Source organism: Trematomus bernacchii, unplaced genomic scaffold (assembly GCF_902827165.1).
Source record: "Trematomus bernacchii unplaced genomic scaffold, fTreBer1.1, whole genome shotgun sequence".
Classification (NCBI taxonomy): domain Eukaryota; kingdom Metazoa; phylum Chordata; class Actinopteri; order Perciformes; family Nototheniidae; genus Trematomus; species Trematomus bernacchii.
The window spans coordinates 6,120,423-6,146,251 of NW_022987313.1; the positions used below are offsets into that span (position 1 = coordinate 6,120,423).

At 39.3% G+C, this 25,829-nt stretch overlaps 2 protein-coding genes across 4 annotated transcripts; one reads left to right on the forward strand and one right to left on the reverse strand.

Annotated features, from left to right (window-relative positions):
* The first annotated feature begins 305 nt into the window (after window positions 1–305).
* On the forward strand, window positions 306–20,309 carry LOC117477424 (gamma-aminobutyric acid receptor subunit rho-1-like). 3 transcript variants are annotated; one of them, XM_034124093.1, is made up of 12 exons: window positions 306–325; window positions 429–530; window positions 5,962–6,583; window positions 11,456–11,506; window positions 11,643–11,749; window positions 12,599–12,666; window positions 13,309–13,532; window positions 14,254–14,336; window positions 14,930–15,070; window positions 15,466–15,618; window positions 17,078–17,274; window positions 18,560–18,859. In XM_034124093.1, exons 3-12 carry the CDS (start codon window positions 6,477–6,479, stop codon window positions 18,857–18,859), a joined length of 1,431 nt encoding a protein of 476 aa, XP_033979984.1. In that variant the 5' UTR covers window positions 306–325; window positions 429–530; window positions 5,962–6,476. The 3 variants fall into 3 exon arrangements, with proteins under 3 accessions (XP_033979984.1, XP_033979991.1, XP_033979975.1); XM_034124100.1 differs by having other exon boundaries at window positions 6,369–6,583; XM_034124084.1 differs by lacking the exons at window positions 306–325; window positions 429–530 and having other exon boundaries at window positions 6,475–6,583; window positions 18,560–20,309.
* LOC117477443 (peptidase M20 domain-containing protein 2-like) lies at window positions 19,470–25,283 on the reverse strand. The gene is made up of 7 exons (XM_034124113.1): window positions 24,892–25,283; window positions 23,654–23,802; window positions 23,410–23,552; window positions 22,725–22,879; window positions 22,247–22,373; window positions 21,987–22,094; window positions 19,470–21,848 (listed from the first exon to the last, which is right to left on the reverse strand). The coding sequence occupies exons 1-7, from the start codon at window positions 25,264–25,266 to the stop codon at window positions 21,673–21,675; spliced, it is 1,233 nt and encodes a 410-aa protein (XP_033980004.1). The 5' UTR covers window positions 25,267–25,283; the 3' UTR covers window positions 19,470–21,672.
* Between the last annotated feature and the right edge of the window lie 546 nt (window positions 25,284–25,829).

Genomic DNA, 25,829 nt, shown 5'->3' on the forward strand with positions numbered 1-25,829 from the left:
CAGCCAATCACCTCACTGCATCCAGTAAAGTGTATTAACCCAGATTTAAGCCTTTCAGGCACAAATCCCGTCTCACTCACTGGGATTAAAAGGTCATGTGTCCCGCCCTGCCCTGAACCCTGATCATTTTCTGAAATCGAGGATTTAAACCTTACGGATGCGATTTGTTGACGTTTCCTTAGACGATTTATAGTATGAGAACAGTGCGCCTGCCTGTCTGAAAGACGAAACTCAGGGCAAAATAACCACCGTTCATTGGCTAACGCCAGAGGGTGACCATGTTCTACATAGAAACAAACTGGCAGGGTGGTTTAAGAGAAACCTTGTAAGTGTTTGCTACTTTTGTACTGCTAGCGATTGTTTATGCACCCAAATCATACACACATGCTATAGTACAACCCTTTAACATCTTATTTTTGTCTTTTGAGTGTAATAACAGATGCAGAAACTGAAAAACAACGCAGGTTTTGTTGGTGATGGATGCATCTAGTATGTGGGCCAAGTCAAGTCAGGTCAACAAGGTAGAAAAGGTAAGAGCACTTTACAGGCTACAGATGTCCCTTTAGTTCCTGAACCAGTTTTGAAGGAAATGATCACTAAATTCTATGTGAGGAATAGTTTACTTGTGTTGGTTTCTGTTGTGTTTTTAAAGAAATGTAAAGGTAATAGGGAAAAGTAGGTACCAAAAAACTTCAAGGTTGATGAGGGAGGGGCAGGGTTCGAGTTATAAACTGAGCTCTATGGGGGTCTTTGAAACTAGCACGCACGCACGCACGCACGCACACGCACACACACACACACAATAAAAAATAATAATCGCTAGGCCATCGGGAAACCTCCCGGCCCTCCCGATGGCCAGTCCGGGCCTGCCAGCAGCCCTCCACTTGCTACAAACTTAAATATGAAAACATAGCCGTGGGAACATGTTTCGAATGGGGGGTGCTGTGGGGATGACACCAGGGCCGGTTCTGACCAATTTGCTGCCCTAGGCAAGATTTTTGCTGGTTCATTTATATCTTATTTTATCAGTTAACATTTATTTATTCATCCATATTTTTTAATCTCTCCAGTTTTAAAGGATATTGTTGGTTTACTGTCCTATAGTATACATGTGCCAAGAGCAAGGACTGTCTTAGGTAAGACAGCTTTTATGCTTGCTTGGAACAATCTTCAGCAAGAATTGAAACTGAGCAATCTCATTCCTCTGCATGTTTTTAAAGCTAGGCTAAATGAAATGCTTGTTGATACTATGGGCACTTGTAAATGTCTATAACTATGTAAATGTATCTTGTAAATATAATGTATGATGTCCTTTATTGTTTTATGTTTCATGTGGAACCTCCAAAGTAACTTCCTGAAATGTAATTGTCTGCGGTGATTCTACGGAGTCCCCAAAGGCCCAAAATTGTGCACACAAAACATATTTTCGGCTGCCCGGGCCTAAGGAAGTAGCTCTACTTATGAAATCTCTGTTAGTTTAAACTCCCACTTCACTACTTTACATTCAAAACAAATAGCTTATAAAATGTGGCACGGCATTATTGATAAAGCTACATATTAGTCTATAAAATAGTTACATCATACTTATCTTAACCAGCAACACCAATAAAATACTGCTACACATAAATGCATTGCAAATAATCATCAGTTTTTATTCAATGCATATAGAGGCAACTGAACCACACATCAACATTTCATCCATGCATTTCTTCACTTGTCAGTAGTTGTTCAAGCTCTCAAACAAACAAGCGGGCAGTACATCACATCGGCTCTTTTTCTGCTACTTTGACGACATGGTTGCAACCGGTTTTCGTGCTGTGATGCCAATTTTCATTTTTTTATATAGTGAGTTGATGATTTCATAAACTAAGAGTGAGGTACATTTTCGCCTCGCAAATTTTCCATCCAAATGAAGCAACATTTCTAAATCATTTTCAGACAAATTTGACTACACATGTTAGTGTTGTTCAATCTTATTGTCTTATATTTGTGTACAGCACTTTGAATTGCTTTGTGTTGAAGGGTGCTCTATAAATAAACTTGCCTCGCCTTGCCTAGTGATGACTCACAATCTACTAGGATTAATAAATGTCCAAAGTGTCTATTACGTTAGTAGGAAATCCAACCTAGAGCAACTGAGCATTGGAATAAAACATGTTGTTTCATACGGCCCAATGAGAACAAACACATCTAAACGGGAAAGTGTAAAAACATGTTGAATCATGAAACATCTGCTAGAACAAGACACACCAAGTTTTTGTTTTTCTAAAAACAAAACAATGAGGTAGATACTAGCTGTCATTTTTTTTAAGGAGGGGCAGCTTGGGCGTATTGTTGTACATAGCCGTGGGAACATGTTTCAAATGGGGGGTGCTGTGGGGATGACACCAGGGCCGGTTCTGACCCATTTGCTGCCCTAGGCAAGATTTTTGCTGGTTCATTTATATCTTATTTTACCAGTTAACATTTATTTATTTATCCATATTTTTTAATCTCTCCAGTTTTAAAGGATATTGTTGGTTTACTGTCCTATAGTATACATTGGAATGATTTCAAACCTGTTTTTATTTATCCTAATAATTATAAAGGTGTGCCTTGTGATCAAACCGTTTGAGACCCACTGAGATAACTTAGACTAAAGTGAACTATCTAAACACTCAGAGTCCTTTACCTCACTGAGCCTCTCAGGGCACATGGAAAATGTAACCGGGGTGAAATGGGTGTTACCTTTACTTAATTATGAATGTGAACATCAAGGCCGAAAATTCGTTTTTTTTGTATTATATTTGTATTATATTTCCATTTAATCTTGTGGACGTGCAGATTCCCTGTCCTCCATCAGGGGGTGCTGCAGCACCCTCAGCACCCCTACTTACCACGGCCCTGTATGAAAAGGTTCAACTGCGCACACACACATCATCTCGGCTCGCGCAGCACGCTAACAGGCATAGATTGTGCAATAAAGTATTGCGCACCTTGGAGGTGCAGCGCAGGCATATTGTTATTCAAGAGATGCGTTGTTCTTTTGGAAAACATGTTTTTCTTTTCAATAATACTCATTACATTAACACATGCATTATTTGTGATTAAAATAATGGTTGTTGGTAATGTATTAGCGACCCCCACAGATGTATGATTTCACTGCGTCCGTGGGAGCTCAGACCCCTCCTTATGGGAGCTCAGCTCCCATTGGCTCCCACATAACTCGAACCCTGGGGAGGGGTAAATGTTGTCAGATTGAGGAGAAAATTGATTGGTTGGAGCTTAGACTTTCCGACTTTCAATTTTAAGGACCACCCTAGTATACAGATAACGTAGTATCTTATAATTGTCACAAATCAATTGATAAATAAGAGCCAATATTATTGCCATATTTTAGTTTAACACATGTTTATACGTCTATAAATCTGTATGTAAGATTTATACATTTCTAAATATACAGCAGATATTTTCTAAGCAGAATCAGCAAAGACAAGTTCATTTCTTAAAATGTCCGTCTTAGTGTAAAGTCACTATAGCTGGACTAATTTAAGGGATCAATATAAAAAAAAAAAAATGATGTATAGATTCACACACCACTGCTTCTATCAAATGTCATGCACGCTTGCTAATAAGAAAGGATATATAAGAAACACTGAAACACTGCAGCTGCACACTGTGTCTTCTGCTGAACTATTACTTATTATTTGGTGAATATTATTTTTGCAACTAGTATTATTAACTGCTGATGTCAAAGTATTGGTTGTTTATGTTAAAAATATATATATGGGCCGATATGTCGTTGTTAGATTGTTTTAGGCCAAAGACTCTGCAGACTTCTGCTAATCTGGTTAACGCTGCCAACTAGCGGTGACAGCTTGCTCTCCCTCTCCCCCTGTGTAGTGTGTTACTACATCAAAACAGATTGTGGATTGACAAAAAGCCCACCCCTCTCCAAGGGATGTATACCAATAATTCCAAAAAGGCCAGTGAGTCTTCTACAATCAAGTGTAGATTTACCCTTTAAAAGTCCAATATCAGTCGATCCTTATAACTTGGATTTAGTTAATCAAACACATGCTCATATTATGCAGTAAGTTAGATGTAATACGTTTATTGTGAGGTTGTTTGTCAAAATTATGTTGTATGTTATACTAATAAGATATTCACAAGAAGTGTAATTTAAATTATTTCTCTTCATTTCACTTGCCTCTAGCATGACTCTTATTTATATCTAACACATTGGAACACCACTAGGCTCACTGTAATTCCAGTACAAAAACTAAAAGATCATTGTTTAAATCATAGATAGTTTGGTAGTAGTTTAGTTTGGTAGCTGTTTTATTTGCTGCCAGGTCAGCAGGACTAGTGTACAGAACGATCCACAAATCTGAAACACAAACAATCCCCAACATTACTTACACCAATTTTCAGATTGACGTCCATGGATCTAACCCAAATTCATGATTTTATAATCCAACTGTTCAGTCTGCTGAAACAAAAAAAGAGGGTTGGCAAATGGATGGTGACGTCTGGGCTGTGATGATCTTTGATTGGCTTATTCAGCTGCACTACTTTTTGTCTGTCAAGGCACGCTGACAGCGTGCCTTGACAGACAAAAAGTAGTGCAGCCTCAAATGTGTCGCTAAAATGAAAAATCACTATAATCACCTATTTTGTGTGTGATGATCAGACTGACTGTGTATTTTATGCATTAACTGACAAAACTGTGGAACATTATTGTTGAAAAATACTTCAAATATTAAAGGACACCTATCATGCTATATTTAAATGATATATTGTAGGGCCATACCTATATAAGGTATATTTATACGTTTCTGTTTTCAAAATACCAAACAGATCATGCATTTTAGCCATGCCTCATTTCGCTTTATGTGCTGTTTGCTGTCTACGGGGCTGATTCTGTGAGCTGCAGCTGACCACGCCCCCCTGCAGGAGAGGGGAGCCGTGCTCTGATCAAGTCAAGAGGGGGAGAACAAAAAATCTCCATCCTCCGTGTTTTATTATATTATTATAGGCCTATAGAGTCGTTATTCATTTGTTTTAAAGCTCAATACGGGGAGGGATTGCATTGAATTAAAGCAGCGGGAGCAAACGCTTGCCTCGGGGAGGGAGAAAAAAAGCCACAGCGGAGAATAAACAGAAGGGTAACCATGGTAACTATGGGCGGGAAGTCTTCTTCGCTGCTTTTGTGGCAGACTACAGCGCCACTTACAGGCCTGGCATATGTACTACAGCGTCTCCAGCGCTTTCGAGCGACAATGGCCGGCCGTGGCCCAACCCCACATTCCCCTGATAGGTGGAGAGTTGGCCCAATAGCCGTAGCGCCACTTTACTGACGTCAGTAAAGTGTTCAAATCTGGATCAGTTTTTATCAGATCCGTTGCAGCCCCTTTTTTAGAGATTTGGGTATGGAGGAAAATAGAGAGGGTTGTGTTTTCTGACACTTGGTGAGTTCCCTGGAACACCGGGGACACATATTCATGTATAAAAGACGTACAAAAGTGCATTTTGCATGATAGGTCCCCTTTAAGAAAGTGAGTTTTGTAAATATCACACAAATTATTTCTGATTTTCAAAGAAGATTGACAGGTGTGCGATCAGAATGAATGTATTTTTTTTTGTTGCATTATCTGACAAAACTGTGGACCAAATCATTGTTGAAAAATACTTAAGAAAGTCAGTTTTGTTGGCTATTATATTTTGCATATTCGATTAACTATGTCTATTTCTAGGTCAATTGTCTATAAAACTTTGTTGGCCTTATTTCTCCTGGAATCGTCAACACATCCACCTGTGTTATTATTATTTGGAGCATCTAAAAATATTCCCAAGTGTGAGTCCCCTGAGAGAAAACAGGAACAGACAGCAGGAAAACAACTCTGAAATCATAAAAACCCTCCAACTGTATTCCTGCAAACAACAACAAACAGATATGCATATATTTTCCCTTTTTGACAGAGATTGTTGAAATGCCAGACACGAGACTCCTGCATCAAAAGGAGCTGAGGAGCCTTTCACATCACACACACAGAGCTCCCTCTCTGCATCTCTAAACCGGTGACCTTACAAATGAGCGCGCCGCATCATTGTGAGAATTGGTGTTTCTGGGCGGTGCAAAGTGGAGTAGAGCACATCAGAGTGCAGGATATCTGAGCATAGCAGAGCACAGAGACGCAGGCACATCCGCCGCTGGAGGGATCAAATCTGTACCATCTGACGCTCAAGGATTTATGGGTTTAGTCAAAATTGCTTTTCCCACTGTGGAGATTAAGCACCGTAGGATATTTTCCACTCAGGCCGTAGAATAGCTGAGCGTAGCTGCTGCTGCTGGTGCTGCTTTTCCTCCCTCTTCTCCCTCTTATCAGCTCCGGCGCTGGAGAAGGGAATGTCTCAGCAAGGCAGAGTGCTCCGAACCCTTGAGGGGAAAATATTCTGACTGACAAGAGAGGTGCGTCCTCTGGGGAATGTGAACCATGCAGGTGGATGCTGTTCTTGTGCTCTTCTGTGTTTGGCTCGCCGGTGCCTCTGGGAGGATGACCCAGTCGAGGGGTCACAAGCTGGAGACCTACACACAGAGCAGGTAATGTCAAAGGACGCACCAAGACAAACACTGGAACGCATGTTTTTATTCTCTCAACAGCATGTATGAGTGTTTGAAATAGGCTTTTCCTGCAAGTGTTGGTTATTTATTTTTCCTGCGAGGGCTTTATTATGTTCTTTTAGGTGCTTTTATATGTTTACACCATGTTGTCCCGAGTTTCCCATGTCACCTGTGTTGCTCCCTCCCCCTCAGAAAACATACTTATTCAGACAGCAGATTGGAGAGGAGAGAGAGGGGGAGAGAGGGAGACCTAAATCCTCACATCTATTTATGCCCTACTACTGAGTGCTATGTTCTTTTGCCCCACAACTGCTGCAGGCCGGTTCATATCCCCACTGGCAGCAGTTGTAGCCAATGTCACATCCAGGTTGTTATGTGGGCTAATTGCTCCCGTGTTAATGCATCCCATGGATCAGATGTTTTAGTTGGACACCAAACTAGATCAGGGGGCCGTTCGAGCACCCTTACTTCTCCATATTATTGATTGAAATGGCTTTAACATTTGACGGATTCATGTAGAAAGGTTGATATTGTGTGTTTTTTGAAAATTGTATCTGCTGTTAAGTGCAGGGAGCAGTATGTGACAGGCAGTCAGACATACTTGTGATGGAAGATAAGTCAAATTTACACCAAAAAAAACAAGCTTGTGGCATCTGAGTCTTTGTGACCCACATTAGATATTTTTATAATTTGATGCTGATATAAAGATTTGTAATACAACATTTTGGGCACATAATCAAACATCAAGATAATGATGGACAGATGTATTTGTTTGTGTAAATTGATATTTAGAAAGCTAAATGCTTAAATACATATCAAAATTGGCATTAATATTAGAATTTTGAATGATTATAATATTCAATACTGCCGTTTACAAAGTAGGTCCGCAAGAAACAATTACTTTTCAAATTTGATTAATTGGTTGAAAAAAATTTTAAACAATCATATACAAACAAAAACATGCCCTTCACATGTTCCCAAAGTGAATGTCTTGTTAAATCAAAAACCCAAATATATTCAGTTCACTATCAAAAAAGACCAGAAACCGCACATGTCCACATTTAAGAAGTAAGAACTGAATTCGTAATTTTTCTTAAGAAGGACCCGAAATATTTATTCGACCTTGATTGATTGAATTTGAAAATAGTTCCACTCTCACAGCTGCTGGTTGAAGGGAACAATATGTACAGATTCTTCCTTACTCAGTGAAATAAATGTGACTTTACACTACAAAGCAAAGCAATAAGCATCGGAGTCTTTGATGTTCATTAGAAATGCAAATTAGATCATTATTTCAGTGAGTCAGTTACATTTGCAGAACATTTCGAAGCATAATCAAACATCTGCAAGGTCTTTAAAAAGATAACTGTTTACATGCACAGCAAAAACGCCACAAGGCATTTTAACGCCATCCTCAGAAGGCTTTGAACACCTGTCGAGTGCTGTGAGCAGAGACATAACTCACACATTTAAGATCATTTTCATTATTTAGGAATCACATTTTAGCTTGGTTGATGAAATGTCCAAGTTGATGTCTCGTTTATCTCATCAACAGTCAGTGCACTGTCACAAAGGACAAAGAAACATACAAAATAAGGAGAAAAGTAAACATGTTCCATCCACAAATCCCCATAAAACAGAATGATTGGACTCTTTTCCAGCATTTACAAATTCAAATGTTCTCTTGGAAAAATCAGCTCAACTATATCCTGAGGTCCTCCAGTGAGAAACTGTCCCTGCATTAATCTCTGGTGAAGATGATAAGATTTTCCCAAGCAGGCGAATTACAGCGGCGTATGCCTCATAATGCTATCAGCGTTGAATGATTTGCATCCACTTAATATATTCATCAAACCCTGTCGAATCATTAATCCCTCTGCCTTCAGATACAGTATCATTTTTAATGCTGTAACTGTTGTTATTTATAGATCACAGGCGACGTCTAACGGCAGTCTGCTATTAGGAGTCTCATCCGTTTAGAGAAATAAAGCGGTTGGACATTACACACCTGCTGGTTCTTTTATAATCAAAAACTGTCAGAGCACATAATACTGAATATGTTATTTAACAGCTCTCTTTAAATCTAAACACTCTTCCAAAGTGTCATTTGATCTCAGCCCTGATGTGATTAAGATGAGCATTGAGGAGCACATCGTAATCATCTGTGGAAAATCTTCAAAAGACGGAGAGCGGCTCAAAGTTGCAATCTCTAAACACCAGTTTTGCCTCGTTTTTTCCCCTAGTTAAAAGTCCTCTCACATCATGTCTTCTCTCTGCTGACACACAGTCGGAGAATACAGATCAAATGTAAATCTGTCATTCCTCTTTCAGCATGGGAGGGAACATCTCATATGCAGAAGAAGAGGAACCTTTCTTCTCCTTATTTTTCATCACTGCACTCCTCCTCTCTTGGAGTGTGAAATTGAGAAAGCGGCTTGATGCTGCTGGCGTGCGTTGTGGGAGTTTTCCCCACATTACTTACATTTCCTTTTCACTCGCTGCCTTGACGAGGAAGCAGAGAGAGGGATAAGTGTAGGACAGCAGAGTCCCACACATCAAATATCTGAAGAGAAAATGCTCATGAGCTTTAAAGATACATTAGAATGGTCGTTGGATGACTTTTAAAAAAATGACTCATGCTCCTATTTTCCATTTTCATTCGTTTTGTATTTTACACACCTCCAAGTAAACATGGGTTGTCAAAGTGCCAATTCAGGGAGCCAGCCTATCAAGACACACACTGTCAGCCACTTTCACCAAGCAGTCCTTAACAAAGGCACGACTCTCTACACATAGCAATTTGGTGAGACACCACAAAACTGTTGCAGCTTTTTGAGAATGTATGAGCACTGACTGTCAAACAGAAACACCTGAAGAAACTGTGCAAGCTTACATTTTTGCTTCTCTGCCCAAGGATGTTGCAATAATTTAAGATGCAAAGAGCTGATGCATTTTTCCTGAAACCTTATTTTCTGCTTTTTTCTCCTTCTCACCTCCACTACTGACTTTCCCACTAAAATTAATTGCTCCTGACGTGCCATGTAACCATTTGCTTTCTAGAAGTTGTCCTTTCCAACCTGAAAAATGTCTGTATTGGGCACAGTATTGCAGAATGGGAATGGGCCGCGGATGATTCAAATGTAATGCGTGTCACGTTCAGGGGTCACAAAATGTCTCGCTGTTAGCCTCCGGGCAGCACTTTGAGCGACTCTAGAGCATAGCAATAAACTCATCTAAATTTCAAAGCTGTAACTAGCTTGCGACATATTTATCAAAAAGTACAAAAACAGGCTCTTCCAAATGTTACCCATTTCCCTTGATCTACAGTGTAGTTGTGGATCTCCTTTTAGACGTATTCATATATTCAATTAATTAATCAATACCTCCTGTTTCTACCCTGTTAGGGTTTAACCTGTCGGCGGGTCCTTTTTTTTTCCACAAATTAAATAAAAATAAAAAAATATTTTTTTTATTTTTTTATTTTTTTATTTGGATGGAATGAATACCTATGGTGATAATTCAATGTAATACACAATTTTTATAGTCTGGTACCTGAAAAAGGTCAAATGGCACTGATGGAACCAGATGTACCCAAATGTGCCCAAAGCTTATTCCGCCTGGACCTTTCTTTTGCTAAACCTCTCTAAAAAGGTCACATTTCACTTGTTTTACCTCAATCTTGATACAGGGTACTTATTATATGTTATAGTTTGGATTCCTAAAGCTTTTAGTCTACCATCCCATCATTCAAGTGTGGTTTTCACTATAAGTAATGTTTTTTCTTTAGGCGGAGGTAAGAATTTACCTTTTTTTGCTATGTTCCATCTGAATTTACTCTGACTGAGAGAAATCTATATTGATTCTGACACTTCTACATCCAACTCACAAATGTAACCTTGCTTTGATAAAAGAAATTATTCATATAACCCTTTTAGAAGTTAAGTTGTAGTCATTTGTTTTGGGCATGTCATTTTCAAGCCTGAAACCTGAAAAACAGGCTCGGGGCTTAACAGGTTAAACATGCATTTCCTTTTGGTCAACTTCAGTTTTTCTGCAGTTTTTGCTCTTTGTATACATGCATGTGTCCAAGATGACCTCTGCAGGAATCTGGCCCATTGACCCAGATGCAGCGGTGCATGCATGCAGGTCTCTTGCTGCGGAGCAGGAACCGTGTGCAGACGGCGGCCCGCTGTGTGGTGTGGGCAGGCAGAGGGGGGGGGGGAGGGGATTAGAAACCAGCTGCTGGACGCATACGAGGAGCACCCACTGCCCACAGAGCTCTGCGGCTAGCCAGAAAAACCTCTTCCTTGGTTTTGTGTGTCTGTTTTTCTCGCTGTCCCTTCATCTCTCCCTCCTCTTTCTCTCTTTCTATGGTTTTTCCTTTATGCACGTCTGTGGTTGTCATAGGGATTTGTCCCTCTCTGTCACAGCTTGCTCTACTCTAATAATCCATTTTAGTGTTTTTGGAAATCTTTTTTTCTCCCTCTCTCTCTCTGCCTGACTAAAACACAATAACGCATACACATACAGGCAGCCTCTTGAACAGTAGAAGAGCTGGCTTACTCTTTACCAGATGTGATGAGAAAAGGTGGACTGGAGTAAAGATTCAAAACCAACAAAAAATATACATCATTGTACCCTACTCTGAAACAATGAATTGATGTGGGTTGACTAATGCGGCCGAGCTACTTACCTATTACAACTGCAAATGGAAAACCTTGTAAAATAAAGGTAAAACTGGATTTAAATAAAAAATATCAACAACTCCAACTCTACTTGTTCTAATGTTTTGCTGCTGGCATATGTTACAGATGTTTATAATTTATGTTTTTGTTACCGTTAACGCATTAGGTCGCGAAGAGAGACCAGGATGGACGGGAGTGGAGGTCAAAAAACCGGAAAGTGAGTTTTCTAAACCTCTGATGAAAAAATGACCACAGTCCAATTTATTCTTTGGATTTTCCATTTTGACATATAAGCACCACACAATGTATCCCTAAAGCTCAATGACATGTTTTACCTTCTTTTCTTTTCACAGTCCAATTTACAAACGGAGTGCAGACATGACAAAAACTCTGATGACAAAATCCGAGCAGCTCCTGAGAATAGACGACCACGATTTCACCATGAGGCCAGCCTTTGGAGGTCAGAAAGGAAATGAAATGTTACTTCCAATTGAAGAGCTTTTAAATAAAAGGGTTGTATTTGTATAGCTCAGACATACCGTGTGCACAGTGTATAGGCTGCATGTTAAGCTGGATGAGATCCGTGCAGTAACAGTCCCATAAGCTCCTGGAGATCTTAATGACACCATGCAAGCGGCCCCTGACTTTCAACTGCAGCTCACTTCTTTACATCACATGGTTAATCCACGTCTTTTGCATCATTAGCGTATATAACAGTGTTGTAATGTAAGTAAAGCTCACAGGCTTTGGTTTTTACTAGAAGATGGTAATGACATTTATATTTATAATCCTTTTAGCCATCGTTATCTTTTTATTCATCATTAGACATAAGGCTTGGAAAAGAGAAACATGTGCTGTTTTTATCAGACCACTCCTGCTTTTAATGATACCACAATCTGCCGCTGATAACTTTCCAAGTGACCTCTCGCAGGATCCTTTTTGCATTTGCTCAGCTGCAAGTTAAAAGGAGAGCTTGATTTTATCCACTGCGACATCTACTTTGATCCCTTATTGTGACCTAATTGTGTTTGTGTTGTTTTGGTGGATGAGGAGGCAGAGTACTAAGGCTATACAGGGTCAAAAGTAAAATCCCAGCTAGGCTGACACAGATGTGGTGCAAGCAGATGCTCTACATTGTTTCTGTTGTTCATTGTTTTTGTTTTTATGGAAGCAAAGATTTAAACAAGCTCTGTTTTAGTTGCCTTGTATGTTTAACACACTGTCACAGCCATTAGGTAGAGCTCAACAAGCGTCTATGCAGAGAAATAACACGTGTTATGCAATCCTGACATGAGTCCTTTTATTTCAGGTCCTCCAATTCCAGTTGGAGTGGATGTTCAGGTTGAAAGTCTGGACACAATCTCTGAGGTCGATATGGTGAGTAATAAAGAGCCTGGGGGTATACAGCTGATGTTAGATAGCACAGGAGAGAGTTAGTTACTGTAGCAATCACACCAAAGGTTTCATATGGTTTCATATGATCTAATATTGAAGGAAAAGTACACATTTTAAAGGAAAGACAAATAAAAATGTTGCATTTTATTTGATTTCCTTTCCGTTAATCATCTCGCAATCCGACTTTTACATATTGAGACCCTTTAGAGGGGCATGTTTGGACTCAGCCCGAGCTTATAAAAAGTTGATAAACTAGCTCCTCCTTGCAACCGTTACCTTATTTTTACATTACATTTCATTTAGCTGACGCTTTTATCCAAAGCGACCAATTACAGGGACATTCTCCCTGGAGTAACTAAGGGCTAAGTGCCTTACTCAAGGGCACACTAGTGGTGGTGTTCCTGGCGGGATTTGAACTCACAACCTTCCGATCTTCAGCCCACCTCACTATCCATTAGACCACCACTATCCCTCATTTATTGACATTAGCTGATAATACTGTATTTTTATTTAATTAAGATTTTGAATGCAGGACCTTTACTTGCCATGAAGTATTTGTATTGTATTGTATTGGTACTTGTACTTAATGAAAGCATTTGAGAACCAGCTTCTTGCTTCCTGTAGGACTTCACCATGACTCTGTACCTGCGTCACTACTGGAAGGACGAGCGGCTGTCCTTCCCGAGCACCAACAACCAGAGCATGACCTTCGACAGCCGCCTGGTGAAGAAGATATGGGTCCCTGACATGTTCTTCGTCCACTCCAAGCGATCTTTCATCCACGACACCACGACCGATAACGTCATGCTGAGGGTTTACCCCGACGGAAACGTCCTCTACAGTCTCAGGTAAACACATCTAGGGAGCATGAACCTAGCCGAGGAGCCAACTGAACCTAAAATAAACAATATATCAAATATATCATACAGAAAGATATTATTCAGTAGGAAAGGTCTGTATATTTAAAACATGACATTTGAGATAATGACTTTGGCCTTTTATTGTTAACAGGTATCAAAGAGAAAAGCGTATTTCCCTGTACTCTAAACAAAAAAACATCCCAATAAAAAAGCTTTAAAAAAGAAAAGCAATGCCAACATACTGACATAATTGGCAAATGAAAAGATCGCATAGCAGTCATTTTAACTTTTAAAGGTCACCTCTGATTCCTTTCAGATAGTTTCACAGCAGGGGAAGCATCTTGTGGAATAAAATGTATGAGTCATTTGATGATCTATGTCAAGTTACCAGAGGAAAATGCCAAATGCTGTGTGACATTTGTCAGCTGATTGCAGGGACTTTTTAAATATCAATTGGTTTAATATTTACAGAGATAGTAGTAGGCCCCTTGATGGGAAAATGGTGAAGAGGAAGGGAAGAGGAGAAAAGTGAGACTCTAATACAGGAAGAGAATACACAGTTAAAAAAAGAAACGTTTATAAAAACACATATCCTTATTTTCTTGGTTTCAGTCAGCTAAAAACACAGCCTATGTACACACAGTTGTAATTTTACCCTTCGTCCTTGCTGGTACTCATTTTCTTTGGTTCTCTGCTGGTCTCCCTGCAGAGTCACTGTCACTGCCATGTGCAACATGGACCTCAGCCGCTTCCCTCTGGACACCCAGACCTGCTCGCTGGAGATCGAGAGCTGTGAGTGCATTTATAAAAATAGATCGAGCAATATTTTAGAAAGACAGCAATATGTCAATTAAATGATCAGGTATCAAAGTTTCCTACACGACAAAGTATCGGAAAAGCGTAATGTCTTATCCCATGTTTATGTTTTCCAGATAACTATCTCACTGACCTTTTTGTAGTGCCATTAATATGACAAACATCTCCCTGATATTCAAGAAATGGCTATATTTACTGAGGACATTGCCACCTCTTTTACAATTTCCTTGCAAGATGTTGCTTTTGCACTCTCCTCAGGCCAAAATGTCAAGTTTGCTCACCAGATATCTCATGAAATCTGTGATGTATGATTATATGTGATGCCAAAACCTCGCCTCTAGCATCACCCTCTCAGCTCCTCTGCTAATAAGGCTCTAAAACTGTCAGAATCACACGGTGCGATGAACATTGAAGTCTCTAGGGACTGCTAGAGGTGCTTTAGAATTGTGAAAACTCTTTTTAAATCTTCGCACATTTTGTTCACATTAAAACCGAGCAAATGTGAAACTAAATCTGTCCTGATTTGGTTTGTCACAGATGTACTCACTTCTCCTTCTTCTCCCCTCCAGATGCGTACACAGATGACGACCTGATGTTGTACTGGAAGAAGGGCAACGAATCCCTGAACACGGACGAAAGAATATCTCTGTCCCAGTTCCTCATCCAGAAATTTCACACCACCACTAAGCTGGCTTTCTACAGCAGCACAGGTATCCACAACAAGCACTTCTAAGACATACAGTGTACCCAACTGATTATGCAAATGTCTGCTTTGTGCATGAAAAACGAAATCACAATTGAAACTTACTATGAGTCGTATTTGACTTTTAAAGCCTTTTCCAACTAAAGGATCAAGTCTTTCTGACATGTATTTTGAATGACACACCAGGAAGAATACGCTAAATTGTAATCCTTGCCAAACAAAATAAATCAAACTCCTGTCAAACATTGTAGTGCCGCTGTGAAAGCCACGCAGCTTCTTTAAAACCACATGTCACTCTCTAGCTCCTATCCCTCCCTGCTACAGCTTGGAACCGCCGCTTTGAGTATTTGTGCTGTGTAACGGCAGATAAAATACCACAATGTTATTATTTCTTCTTCCCAGGCTGGTACAATCGCTTGTACATCCACTTCACCCTGCGGCGCCACATCTTCTTCTTCCTGCTGCAGACCTACTTCCCGGCCACTCTGATGGTCATGTTGTCCTGGGTGTCCTTCTGGATCGACCGCAGGGCCGTCCCCGCCAGGGTGCCGCTCGGTAGGAAGGAGCTCCTCTCACAGGGCGACGTATCAGCAGAAAAACTTAGCTCAAAGAGAATATTAAGTGTGGAGAAGTGGCTTATTCCCAGCAAAAAAATGGGGTAGCTGGATAAGATAAGATGTACTTTTTCGATCCCAAATTGCGATTTTTTTTTCTGTTATAGCAGCAAGGCATTTCACATAATTAGAAATTAAATAGAGTCGAAAATAAACAATTATAAAATAGAAACATCTCAAAATAGAAAATAAAATGCAACTAAAAAAGTAAAAAATATGCAAGTTGACCGTGAAGATAAAACATCTGTAAGCTATCTCACAAATAAAACACTATTGAAGGGCCAAGTTACAGTTTACACAATATACACTGTTACCCACTGTGATTTAATTTTCACTGTGACATGTTTGGAAGAGATTGATCACCTTTTGAGAAGATATACACTTTATCTATAAGAGTAAATCACATTGTCACAAATTAATCGTTTCATCAGAAGAGGTAGCAAATATTTTATTCCAACTTTATGAGCAACAGTGTGAAAGTAGGATATGATTTACATAGGGGAGAATAGTGAAACACATTTTGGGCATAATCATTTTTATTAAGAAATACGGTGAAGAGCTAATCAACGTGACTTAACATTGACAGTTAAATAACACAATACAAACATAATAACATAATTAAAGCATAACGTTTAAACCCCAAAAACATAACATTTGAGAGACAAACCCCCAAAAGAAGACAGGAAAAAAGTGTGTGCATCCATTTTTCCCATCAGAGATTTAAGAGAGTTGTTTTTTTAAGGCTCTTATTAAAGAACTTATCAGAATTAGCCCACCCTGAATATTTATGAATCTTGTCTAGCTTCAGAAAGGACAAGATACCATCGAGCGCTGGAGGGAGCTTTAGAAGACTCCCAGTGAGAGGATGGCGTCATGCCACCAGGAAGGAAGTGAAAGGCATTTCTTAGAGGCCAAATAAGGGAATACAAGGAGACATTTGAAATGGTTGGAAGTATTTTTGAAATAGTGTCAAAGTAGTTCTGCCAGTTGCAAATTAATGTTGGGCCAGAAAAGTTTTTAAGGGTTGGATGGAAGCATGACATGTGTCTCAACTATCGGGAATACATCGTGAAAATCAAGCTTTGGAAAAATGGATCCTAGCACTGTGTCAGTGGGAAATGAGTGGGGAAGAGCAGCATCTCACAACCTATCCTCCTGATTTATCCTTAGTTTTTTCTCACAGAAAGCCTTGACTCCATGCTTACGATTTCTTTATTTTCTTCTGCAGAGAGCTTTACAGAGCGTTTCGACACTGATAGTTAAAATACTAGATCAGAAGGCAGGGCAATATGGAAAAACGGTTATATAATGTAGCCCTTTCTATGGTATTTATCATTCTTTTTCAGCTTCCCAGCCCAGTGTAAATCAGCGCTTTGATGTGTTTGTGTGTTTTACTCCAGGCATCACCACAGTGCTAACCATGTCCACCATCATCACCGGGGTCAACGCCTCCATGCCCCGCGTCTCCTACATCAAGGCGGTGGACATTTACCTCTGGGTCAGTTTTGTCTTTGTGTTCCTGTCGGTGATAGAGTACGCGGCGGTCAACTACCTCTCCACCGTGCAGGAGAGGAAAGAGAGGAAACTGAGGGAGAGAGTAAGTATTATTTTTGTGAATTTTTACCCTCTGGTTGTTCATAGTCTGAAGTTAAAAACACAGTTAACCTATGAAATGTTTGTCTTTTATGATTCACGTACACAGTTTAACATTACCAAACCAGAGCAATATTAACTCTGCTTTACTACATTAAAAAAACTCAATTATTGGGCACATTTTCTTAAGACTAAACGAATAAGAGTAAAAACTGCTTGTGAGGAAATCACGTCATACAGGGTGTAAATAATAAATGTGTAACTGACTCAATCTTTCCTTAAAATAAGGAAGCAACAGAAAGCTCTGATGGTTTTTTTATAAATTATTAAGTAACATTTTCATATTTTTGAATGCTGAAATGTCCTTCACACAGCGTATATAGTTTAAGTTAAACCCTTGAACACCCATGCTATATGTTTAAAGGGGACACATCATGATGACTCTATTTTTGAGTGCTTCACAAACATCTGCATATCTGGAGTGCATACCAACCCAAAAAATGTTAAAAAAAAGAGTAACTATTCTGTTAATTTTTTGATGCCTTTATCAGAAAACATGAGATTCAGTATGAGAACAATTATGTATTATGTGCACATCCGACAGTCAGACACAATCACCATATTCAAATCCCAATTAAAAACCCACCTGTTCAAATCTGCCTACTCACTGTAGTGCTCTCCATTATTTGTTTCACTTGTGTCCACTTGATTGTCTCCTCCATGATTTCCTGTTTGTGTTTTTATCATGTTCTGTTGCCTATTAGCGTTTTCTTTTTTAACAAATTGTCCTTGGGTGTCATGAAAGGCGCCTAAAATAAAATGTATTATTATTATTATTAAGCTCTCTCTAAGTCAAAACAGCACAAGGCTGACCTGATTTTATATCCAAATATTTTATACATTGAATTATTTCAAAACCGATGGAAGCATGAATACTTCATGGGCATTTGAAATAAACAGATAAATATTTTCTAAATTGGCTCAGTTTAAGCTTCTCTCGGGCTACGGCATATTATTTCTGAGACTACAGCTCGTGTGTTACTGTTCTTCATCTGCCAAATGCCGCAGCATATGGAGCCAAATTGCCCACGTACCCCGAGGAACATTTCCAGCACAAACATCCTTCGTTCTATAAATGTTTCAAGCCAAAGTGATTTAAAGTCACTCAGTGTGTAGAAAAATAACATTTAACAAACTAATGGATTTATATTCTTTGTTTCAGTTTATGACTTTACAATGAGCAGATTTCAGAGTGTCAAAATGACTTTGTGTTCTTTTTCCTCCTCTAGCTGCCGTGTACATGCGGCATTGGTAACCCTGACGACATGATCGACCCCCAGATCACTGGCTACGGGTCCATGGATGTCAACAACACGGGGAATTATGGGATGCCAGTGAACGGCGGTCGCCAGGACAGAATGTTGGCCCAGGTGTCTCTGAATGACCCGCAGATCACAGGCCAGGTGAAGGCCTCCAGAGGCTACGTGAACGTTTGGATAGACACCCACGCTATAGACAAGTACTCCAGGGTTATGTTTCCTGGAGCGTACATCCTCTTTAACATCATCTATTGGTCCATCTACTCATAACCCGGGGATGCAGAAGATGATGATGAGACTCGAGGAGCAGGAGGAACAACACGTGATGCTTTTCAGACATGATGATGCATGGGGACCACTGACAGATTGGTGACCATTGCCTTCTCGACCCAGCCACTTAAAACTGGAGAATTTCAAATCAGCTACAGACGGACAGGATGGTCGACATAGCTGTTTTTATCACTCCGTCAAATCTGTGTGGTTTCATGTTGTAATTATAGACGTTTGGATATCGTTGTGTCCTGAAAACGTACTTCACAGAGAGACTCACACACATGGACCTGTGTTTCTGTGCAGCTCAACTCACTTCAGTTATCAATGCAGTGACTCTTTACAACTCTTTAATGAAAATATGAACTGGAAGCGGATTACTGACACATTCCTTCTCTTTTGTATATGAACTAGACGTGACAATCAATGGCAAACTGAAAATATTCAAGGTTGGTTTGTCGTTATTATATTCTAGATATGACCTTTCTTTTTTGTACTTGTCTTTTTTGTTCAAGTAACATCACCAAGGGCAAGCTGACAATTCAAACTGTGCACCATTATCCTTGAATCCCTGCAGCAGAGAGAAATGAAAAGAATAAAGCATCCAAAAAGATGTCCAGAACAACTCTTTAATGAAAATATGAACTGGAAGCGGATTACTGACACATTCATTCTCTTTTGTATATGAATTAGACGTGAAAATCAATGGCAAACTGAAAATATTCAAGGTTGGTTTGTCGTTATTATATTCTAGATATCATTCTTCGTCGTAAAAATCTCAACTCTTGGATGAGAAAAAAAATGAATTTTCTTCTAAAAACCTGATAATGTGATTATTTTAAAGTGTTTCCTTTGCAGCACGTTAGTTTGATTCAGAATGTGTTAAATGTTCTGGTGATCTTTGTATCAGTGCAATTATTTTGCTGTCAAGCTTCTTACTGTCGTGCATTTTTGTAATTCGACAAAGTTCAATATAAAGAAAAAGAGCAAAAAATGCAGTCAATAAAAACACAAATGTTAATATGTATGTTAAGTAAATCCCAAACATGAATTATGGTATTGACTAAATGTACTAATTTCATACTTCAATATTTTATACAACTGAAGCTCATCTCCTCTGTTTGATGTTGTGAGGCTTTGAGGTTACAGTGACCTGTTAGTTGCTAGTGTTATCGTCTTTTTCAGCTATAAACTCAATTATGTTTTGGTGGTTAATGACAATTTTATGACAACAAAATCTGATATTATAGCAAACGCTGGTAAAAGATGTATCAATGGGAAACATGTTGGATAATGAGCTTACAGGTGCTGAAGAACACAATCGCAATACTGTACATTTTAAATCTCCTCAGTGTAATACATAGATGTAAATGGATTTTGCTGCATGGCTGAATATCGCTTCTTTCTGAATGTTGCTTCTGAAGACATCAATTAAAATCTGCTCAAAACAGTTAAAGCATTTGGCTACATTTTTCTGGTACAACCTCTACAGTCTCACAATTTAATCCAATTTAATCCTGTTCTCCTTTACAGTATATTTAAACAGCGCTGCAGGACAAGCTTTCACAGTGATTAGACTTTGGATTGCCTCTCCTCTCTGCAGCACAGGTCTGATATTGCTGATTACCAAATCACATAATATAAATCCCTTATTTCACATGTGAGTAGTTAATGGTATTACAGAATATAAATATATATCCTCTGAAGTAGAGAGGTGTCGATGAAACTTGGCTATAATACATTAAGCCCATTTTCTGATTCTTTTTTTTTTTTTAAAGAATGTGTCATCTTTCTCTTTTGTACTTGTCTTTTTTGGTTCAAGTAACATCACCAAGGGCAAGCTGACAATTCAAACTGTGTGCACCATTATCCTTGAATCCCTGCAGCAGAGAGAAATGAAAAGAATAAAGCATCCAAAAAGATGTCCAGAACTGGATTTTCCACCACATCTGTGACCACTCAAAGGCGCTCAAGGGAAGCAAACGTTTGAGTCGACCTGTGTGCTGCTGGTGAAAACATGCTGAGAAATCTGAAGGAGTGAAAAGACCAATGGCCTTTCTGCTGAGTTCATGTATGAGATACGTTCAAAAGTGTTTCTTACATTCTCTACAAAAACTGTTCGTACAATTATGAACAGTGTATCAAATCGCCAGTACAAAAAGGTTAAAGATTATGACGTTTTAGGTTTATCTGAATTGTGGTTCTGGATGTACTGTATAGATAGTAAAGAGTCCACAGAACTAAGTCGGCAGCCCTGATAGCAATCTGTTTTGGCTCAGAGAGTACTTGGAGCTAAACCTCAACACATCTTAGTTTAGCATAATAACATTTGTTAATTAGCGCTAAATGCGAAAACAATTAGACGGATGGCAAATTATTATCTTTATAATATTTTCTAACCCTAACCCTTAGATTTCAAAAGGTCACTTTTTCCAGGTCCTGGCCCTAAAAGAAAAGGTACCCATGCTGGTTTCGAACCTCGACAAGCATCAGATCTAGTCTAGTAGGAATAAACCTTATAAAGGTGGGTGCAGTTTCCTAATTTTTATTTTGGAATCTGCTTATGTATTGCTAAGTATTACTAGTTTTCAGTACTCTATTTGAATGTATTTCTTCTATATTATTTGATTTTATTTAGTAGGTCCTTACATCTTCTCTTTGTGGTGTCCTTAATACAATTATTATTAGTATTATTCATATATTTCTTTAAGGTCTTTCCTTCAAAAGTAACCATACTATGTATAGGAATCTACTTAAAGCCCAACACAACCCTGAACAACTATTTTCTACAACTGTTATTCATATTATTGTATTTATGGAGCCGTCAAAGATGTATCCGTGCCTTCCAGGTGTTTCCCCTGTTTCAGTTTGGCTTGGCTGAAGTCCTCTCTCACTTTCTGCAGCAGATCGGGGGAGCACACTACATCCACAGCTGTCATAGCCAGGGCTTTGGCCGTCCTCAGGGTGTACAACTGGGCCTTTTCAGCTCCTGGCACATAGAAAAAGAGAGTAAAAAAGAAAAGAAAAAAGTAAATAGAAACTAAAGAGACAAACCAAGTGACCTGGAAAACCGTCTGATTGAATCAAAGAGAGAACATCTGCTCACAATATACACATGCTGCCTTACCTGCTGCTACAGCGTACTCCTCAGTGTGGTTTAGCGCATCAGTGCAGATGTAGAAGAAAGGATGGATACCGGGGACTACGTATGATACGTTGCCAAAGTCTGTAGAACCTGCCAGATAATTATAAATACCCTTCAATAATTATTCTTTCTTCATTCAATTCAATAGAAAGCTGTACACCTACGGTATTTAAAGTTTTCCTGCACAAACCAGGATTAAAAGCAATAATTATATATGATTCATGTTTGTTTTTTTCACATACCAGAAAAATTGTTTGGCTGCTCTGGAAACTGAATCCCCAAAGCTTCTCCGTTATTTTTATACAGGTTTGCTAGCGTGGCAATAGGCAGAATGTTATAGTAGGAATTGCATGGGTAGATTATCTCCACCTGAAGAAAACACAAGTATTCCTTCATTTAAAAAAACATGACATTTAACAATAGAGATTACTCTCATAAATCAACAAATATGGCACTCCATGCATGCTTTCTAATCTCAGTTTAACTTCCCTGAAGCAAGTGCAGACGTAGGAGAAAAGCCGCCTGAAGATAACGGTGAATTATGTAAGAGTCAAACAAAACTTGGGAGTATTAAAACAGGAATATGTTAAAAAGGGCAATATTATATAACAGCAGTCAACTCCAACGTTGCATTTCTAAGATATGTTAAAACACACTGTTTGTGCTTACATCTGCGCCCGAGGGAAGCTAGAGGAAGTCGAATTTTTTAAGTAAGCTTACTTGGCAGCCGGTGGCAACAGCAGCTGCCCTGAAGCAAGCCTCAGCCTTGGCCTTCAGGTCAAAAAGATCCTTCACCAGCGGCGTGCGCAGATAATACTCCAACTCTGTGTAGGCAGGGATAATGTTGGGCTTCTCCCCTCCATGTTTGATGATGCCTGGAGAAAAATTGACATGATGAAGCATAAGAAGGGATGCATCCGTCACACCTGCAGTATTTGTTTATCACAGCAATTATTTTAAGCACTTTCTATTTTGTTGCTGATATATTGAGTTTATTTTATTTGAAGATATGTGGGCTAGCTCTTGACAAAATGGAGGCATTATGGAAGGCGTGATTTGACAAATTTGTGTCATGACACCATCTGAGAATATTGCTGAAACATTTTTAAATACTTGGAAAATTGCCTCACATAGATACCCTCTGGTTGCTATACTTAAATTAAATGTCTGTGCAACTTGACTGTCATATGAAGACAACACACAGTGGCATAAGTTTGCAAAGGTTCATTTATAACAAGTAATTAAATCACGTCACTGACCTCATCACGCAAGTTTGTTGATACATTTTATCTTTCTTACCACATGAAGAACTTCTCATGTAAATGGTAGTAAAATGACTTTGAGGGGAGACTGTTTTTAATCAACTTTAAAGCTCAGCTGATCACAGATTCTGCCTGTTTCTCACCGTGAAGCCTCCACTCTGGTTTGAGTTGCTGTCTGAGTGCAGAGAGGTTGTTGTAGGCCAGCACAGCAGCATCCAGGGCGTTCACTCCCTCCCAAGGGTATGCAGAAGCATGAGACGCTTTCCCATAGTACTTCACTATCACCCTGTGTCACATCAATAAAGTGCTTTAATGGATATCTGAAATATACAACGGAGGTTAACATACACAGAGCAGGTTGTGAACTTGTAAAAGCTGTGAACTCACTCATCGAGAGCGACACCGGGAAGGAATGGAGCATCTTGCTGAGCGGGGTGAGCCATGAAGACCAGGTCCATGTCAGTGAACGCTCCTGCCTTGATCAGGTCAATCTTTCCTCCTGTAGCCTCCTCCGAAGGAGTTCCCAATACTGTTATCTGGATAAAAGGTTTTTTGTTCAGTCTACTGACATCATCATATAAACACTTTTTACAAATAAAAAGTATTGTGATGCTTAGTTGTCATATATCTCTCTATTATCTGAATTTTTTTGTGTTATGTTACAGTGAAAATGTTGATTTGTTTTAGATTTTATGGAATTTTTGTGGAATTTATAGATATGTCATTGGGGGTGTTGAAGCACTAGGTCAAGAAATGTGGCCCTTGTTAAGTCTCAGATGTTGGAATAAAGTTGTCTCAATGCAGTGCGCAATGCCTCAACGTCTCAACGTGGGCGGAGCTCAACCTTTCTCAACCTTTGAGGCACGTGACGTCCCGACTCCCGTGTTGTGTACTTACCTTATATATACAGTCTATGGTACTTACCCAGTCACAAAAGTAACATATTATATCTTATATTATTAATATATATATATATATATATATATATATATATATATATATATATATATATATATATATATATATATATATATATATATATATATATATATATATATATATATATATAATGATACCGGTAATATAATGATACCTTGAGGTCTGTGTTACATTTTTGTTTAAATGCAAACTTTTTTTAAATGCAAAAGGAAAGGAAATGCAAATTTCCTGAACACATGAACACAACTACATCATAAGGGAGGGGAGGAAAAGATGGGGATTAAAAAAGGAAATGGAGAAAAAGAGAGAGTTTAAAGGAGAACTGATTAGAAGTGGCAAATAATACTAAGGGGTAGGAGAGGTTTTGGGGTTTAGGTTTGGGAGGGAGGAAGGAAGATTAGGATTAGGTAAAAAGGTAGGGAGTGGTTAGGGTTAGGATGGGGGGAAGGAAACTGCTACCCGGGAAACAGGATGCAACGCGTCATCTGTGAAGCTGCGCCCACATTGAGCTCATTGAGGCATTCCACTGCATTGAGGCTTCTCCTATATTTGGCAAAAGGCCAACAGTTCTTTACTTCTGAAAATGTGAAGAGCAGTTGACTCATAGAACTGTGGAGAGTCAAAGTTATCAAAACAGTGAGCTGTCATAGTTTGCCTTCTTATTTGATCCTAACCTGAATGGTTACCTTAACTGGTTGAAGGAGTTCACTCTGGTTCTCTAAAGCAGCTTTCAGCCCCAGAGCGGCTGCAGCTCCCACCTCCGCTATCAGGTTGTGCCCGCAAGCGTGTCCGATACCCGGAAGCGCGTCGTACTCGCAGAGGAAGCCCACGTTCAGTGCTCGCTCGCGGCCACCGACCGGATCCCACACGGCCCGGAATGCGGTGGGTAGTTTGTAGTGACTGTCGACCGTCCATGTTTTGTCCCGAGAGAAGAAGCGGACCAGCCTGTCGTGCGCCTGTGTCTCGTTTCCGGCGAGCTCGGGGTTGCTCCAAATGTCCCGACTTAAACTGTGCAGCTCGTCTTTCTGTGCATCAATGCACTGCTGCAGCGCGTGCTTCATCTGCTGCTGTTGCTGCGCCATTTGTACGGACAGTCACGAGGCGCAGTTATGGAGCTAATTTCCTGCCATAACTCCACAAACAAACTAAAGAGGTTTTACAAATGCCTCATGATTCACTAACAAACACAATGTGGTTTGCAAATACAAAACACCATCTACAAACTAATGCATTTAATTTTGCAAAGAAAAAACGTATCTATCAAACAAACACATAACATTTTTCTAATAAATCATGTTTCAGAGACAAATTCAGCATAGGTTTTACAAGTATACAACTTTTTTTTACAAGTACAACACTTTTTTTTACAAGTACAAAACTTTTTCTTCTCGGCGGAATATTACTGCCAAAAGTCACGTGACTCACTCACGTGACTTTTGGCAGTAATATTCTGCCGTGGTTGTGCTCATACACACATGTCCCAGCACAGTCAGCAATACATTAATAACCTGACCCGTAGGCCTAAGTGATTTTGCTCCGGGTAAATAATTCATTCTAAATTCACCCTGCCTGTGAGTCTGGAGTTATACGGCTAGAGTTAGAAATTCTAAGAATTATGTTCAAA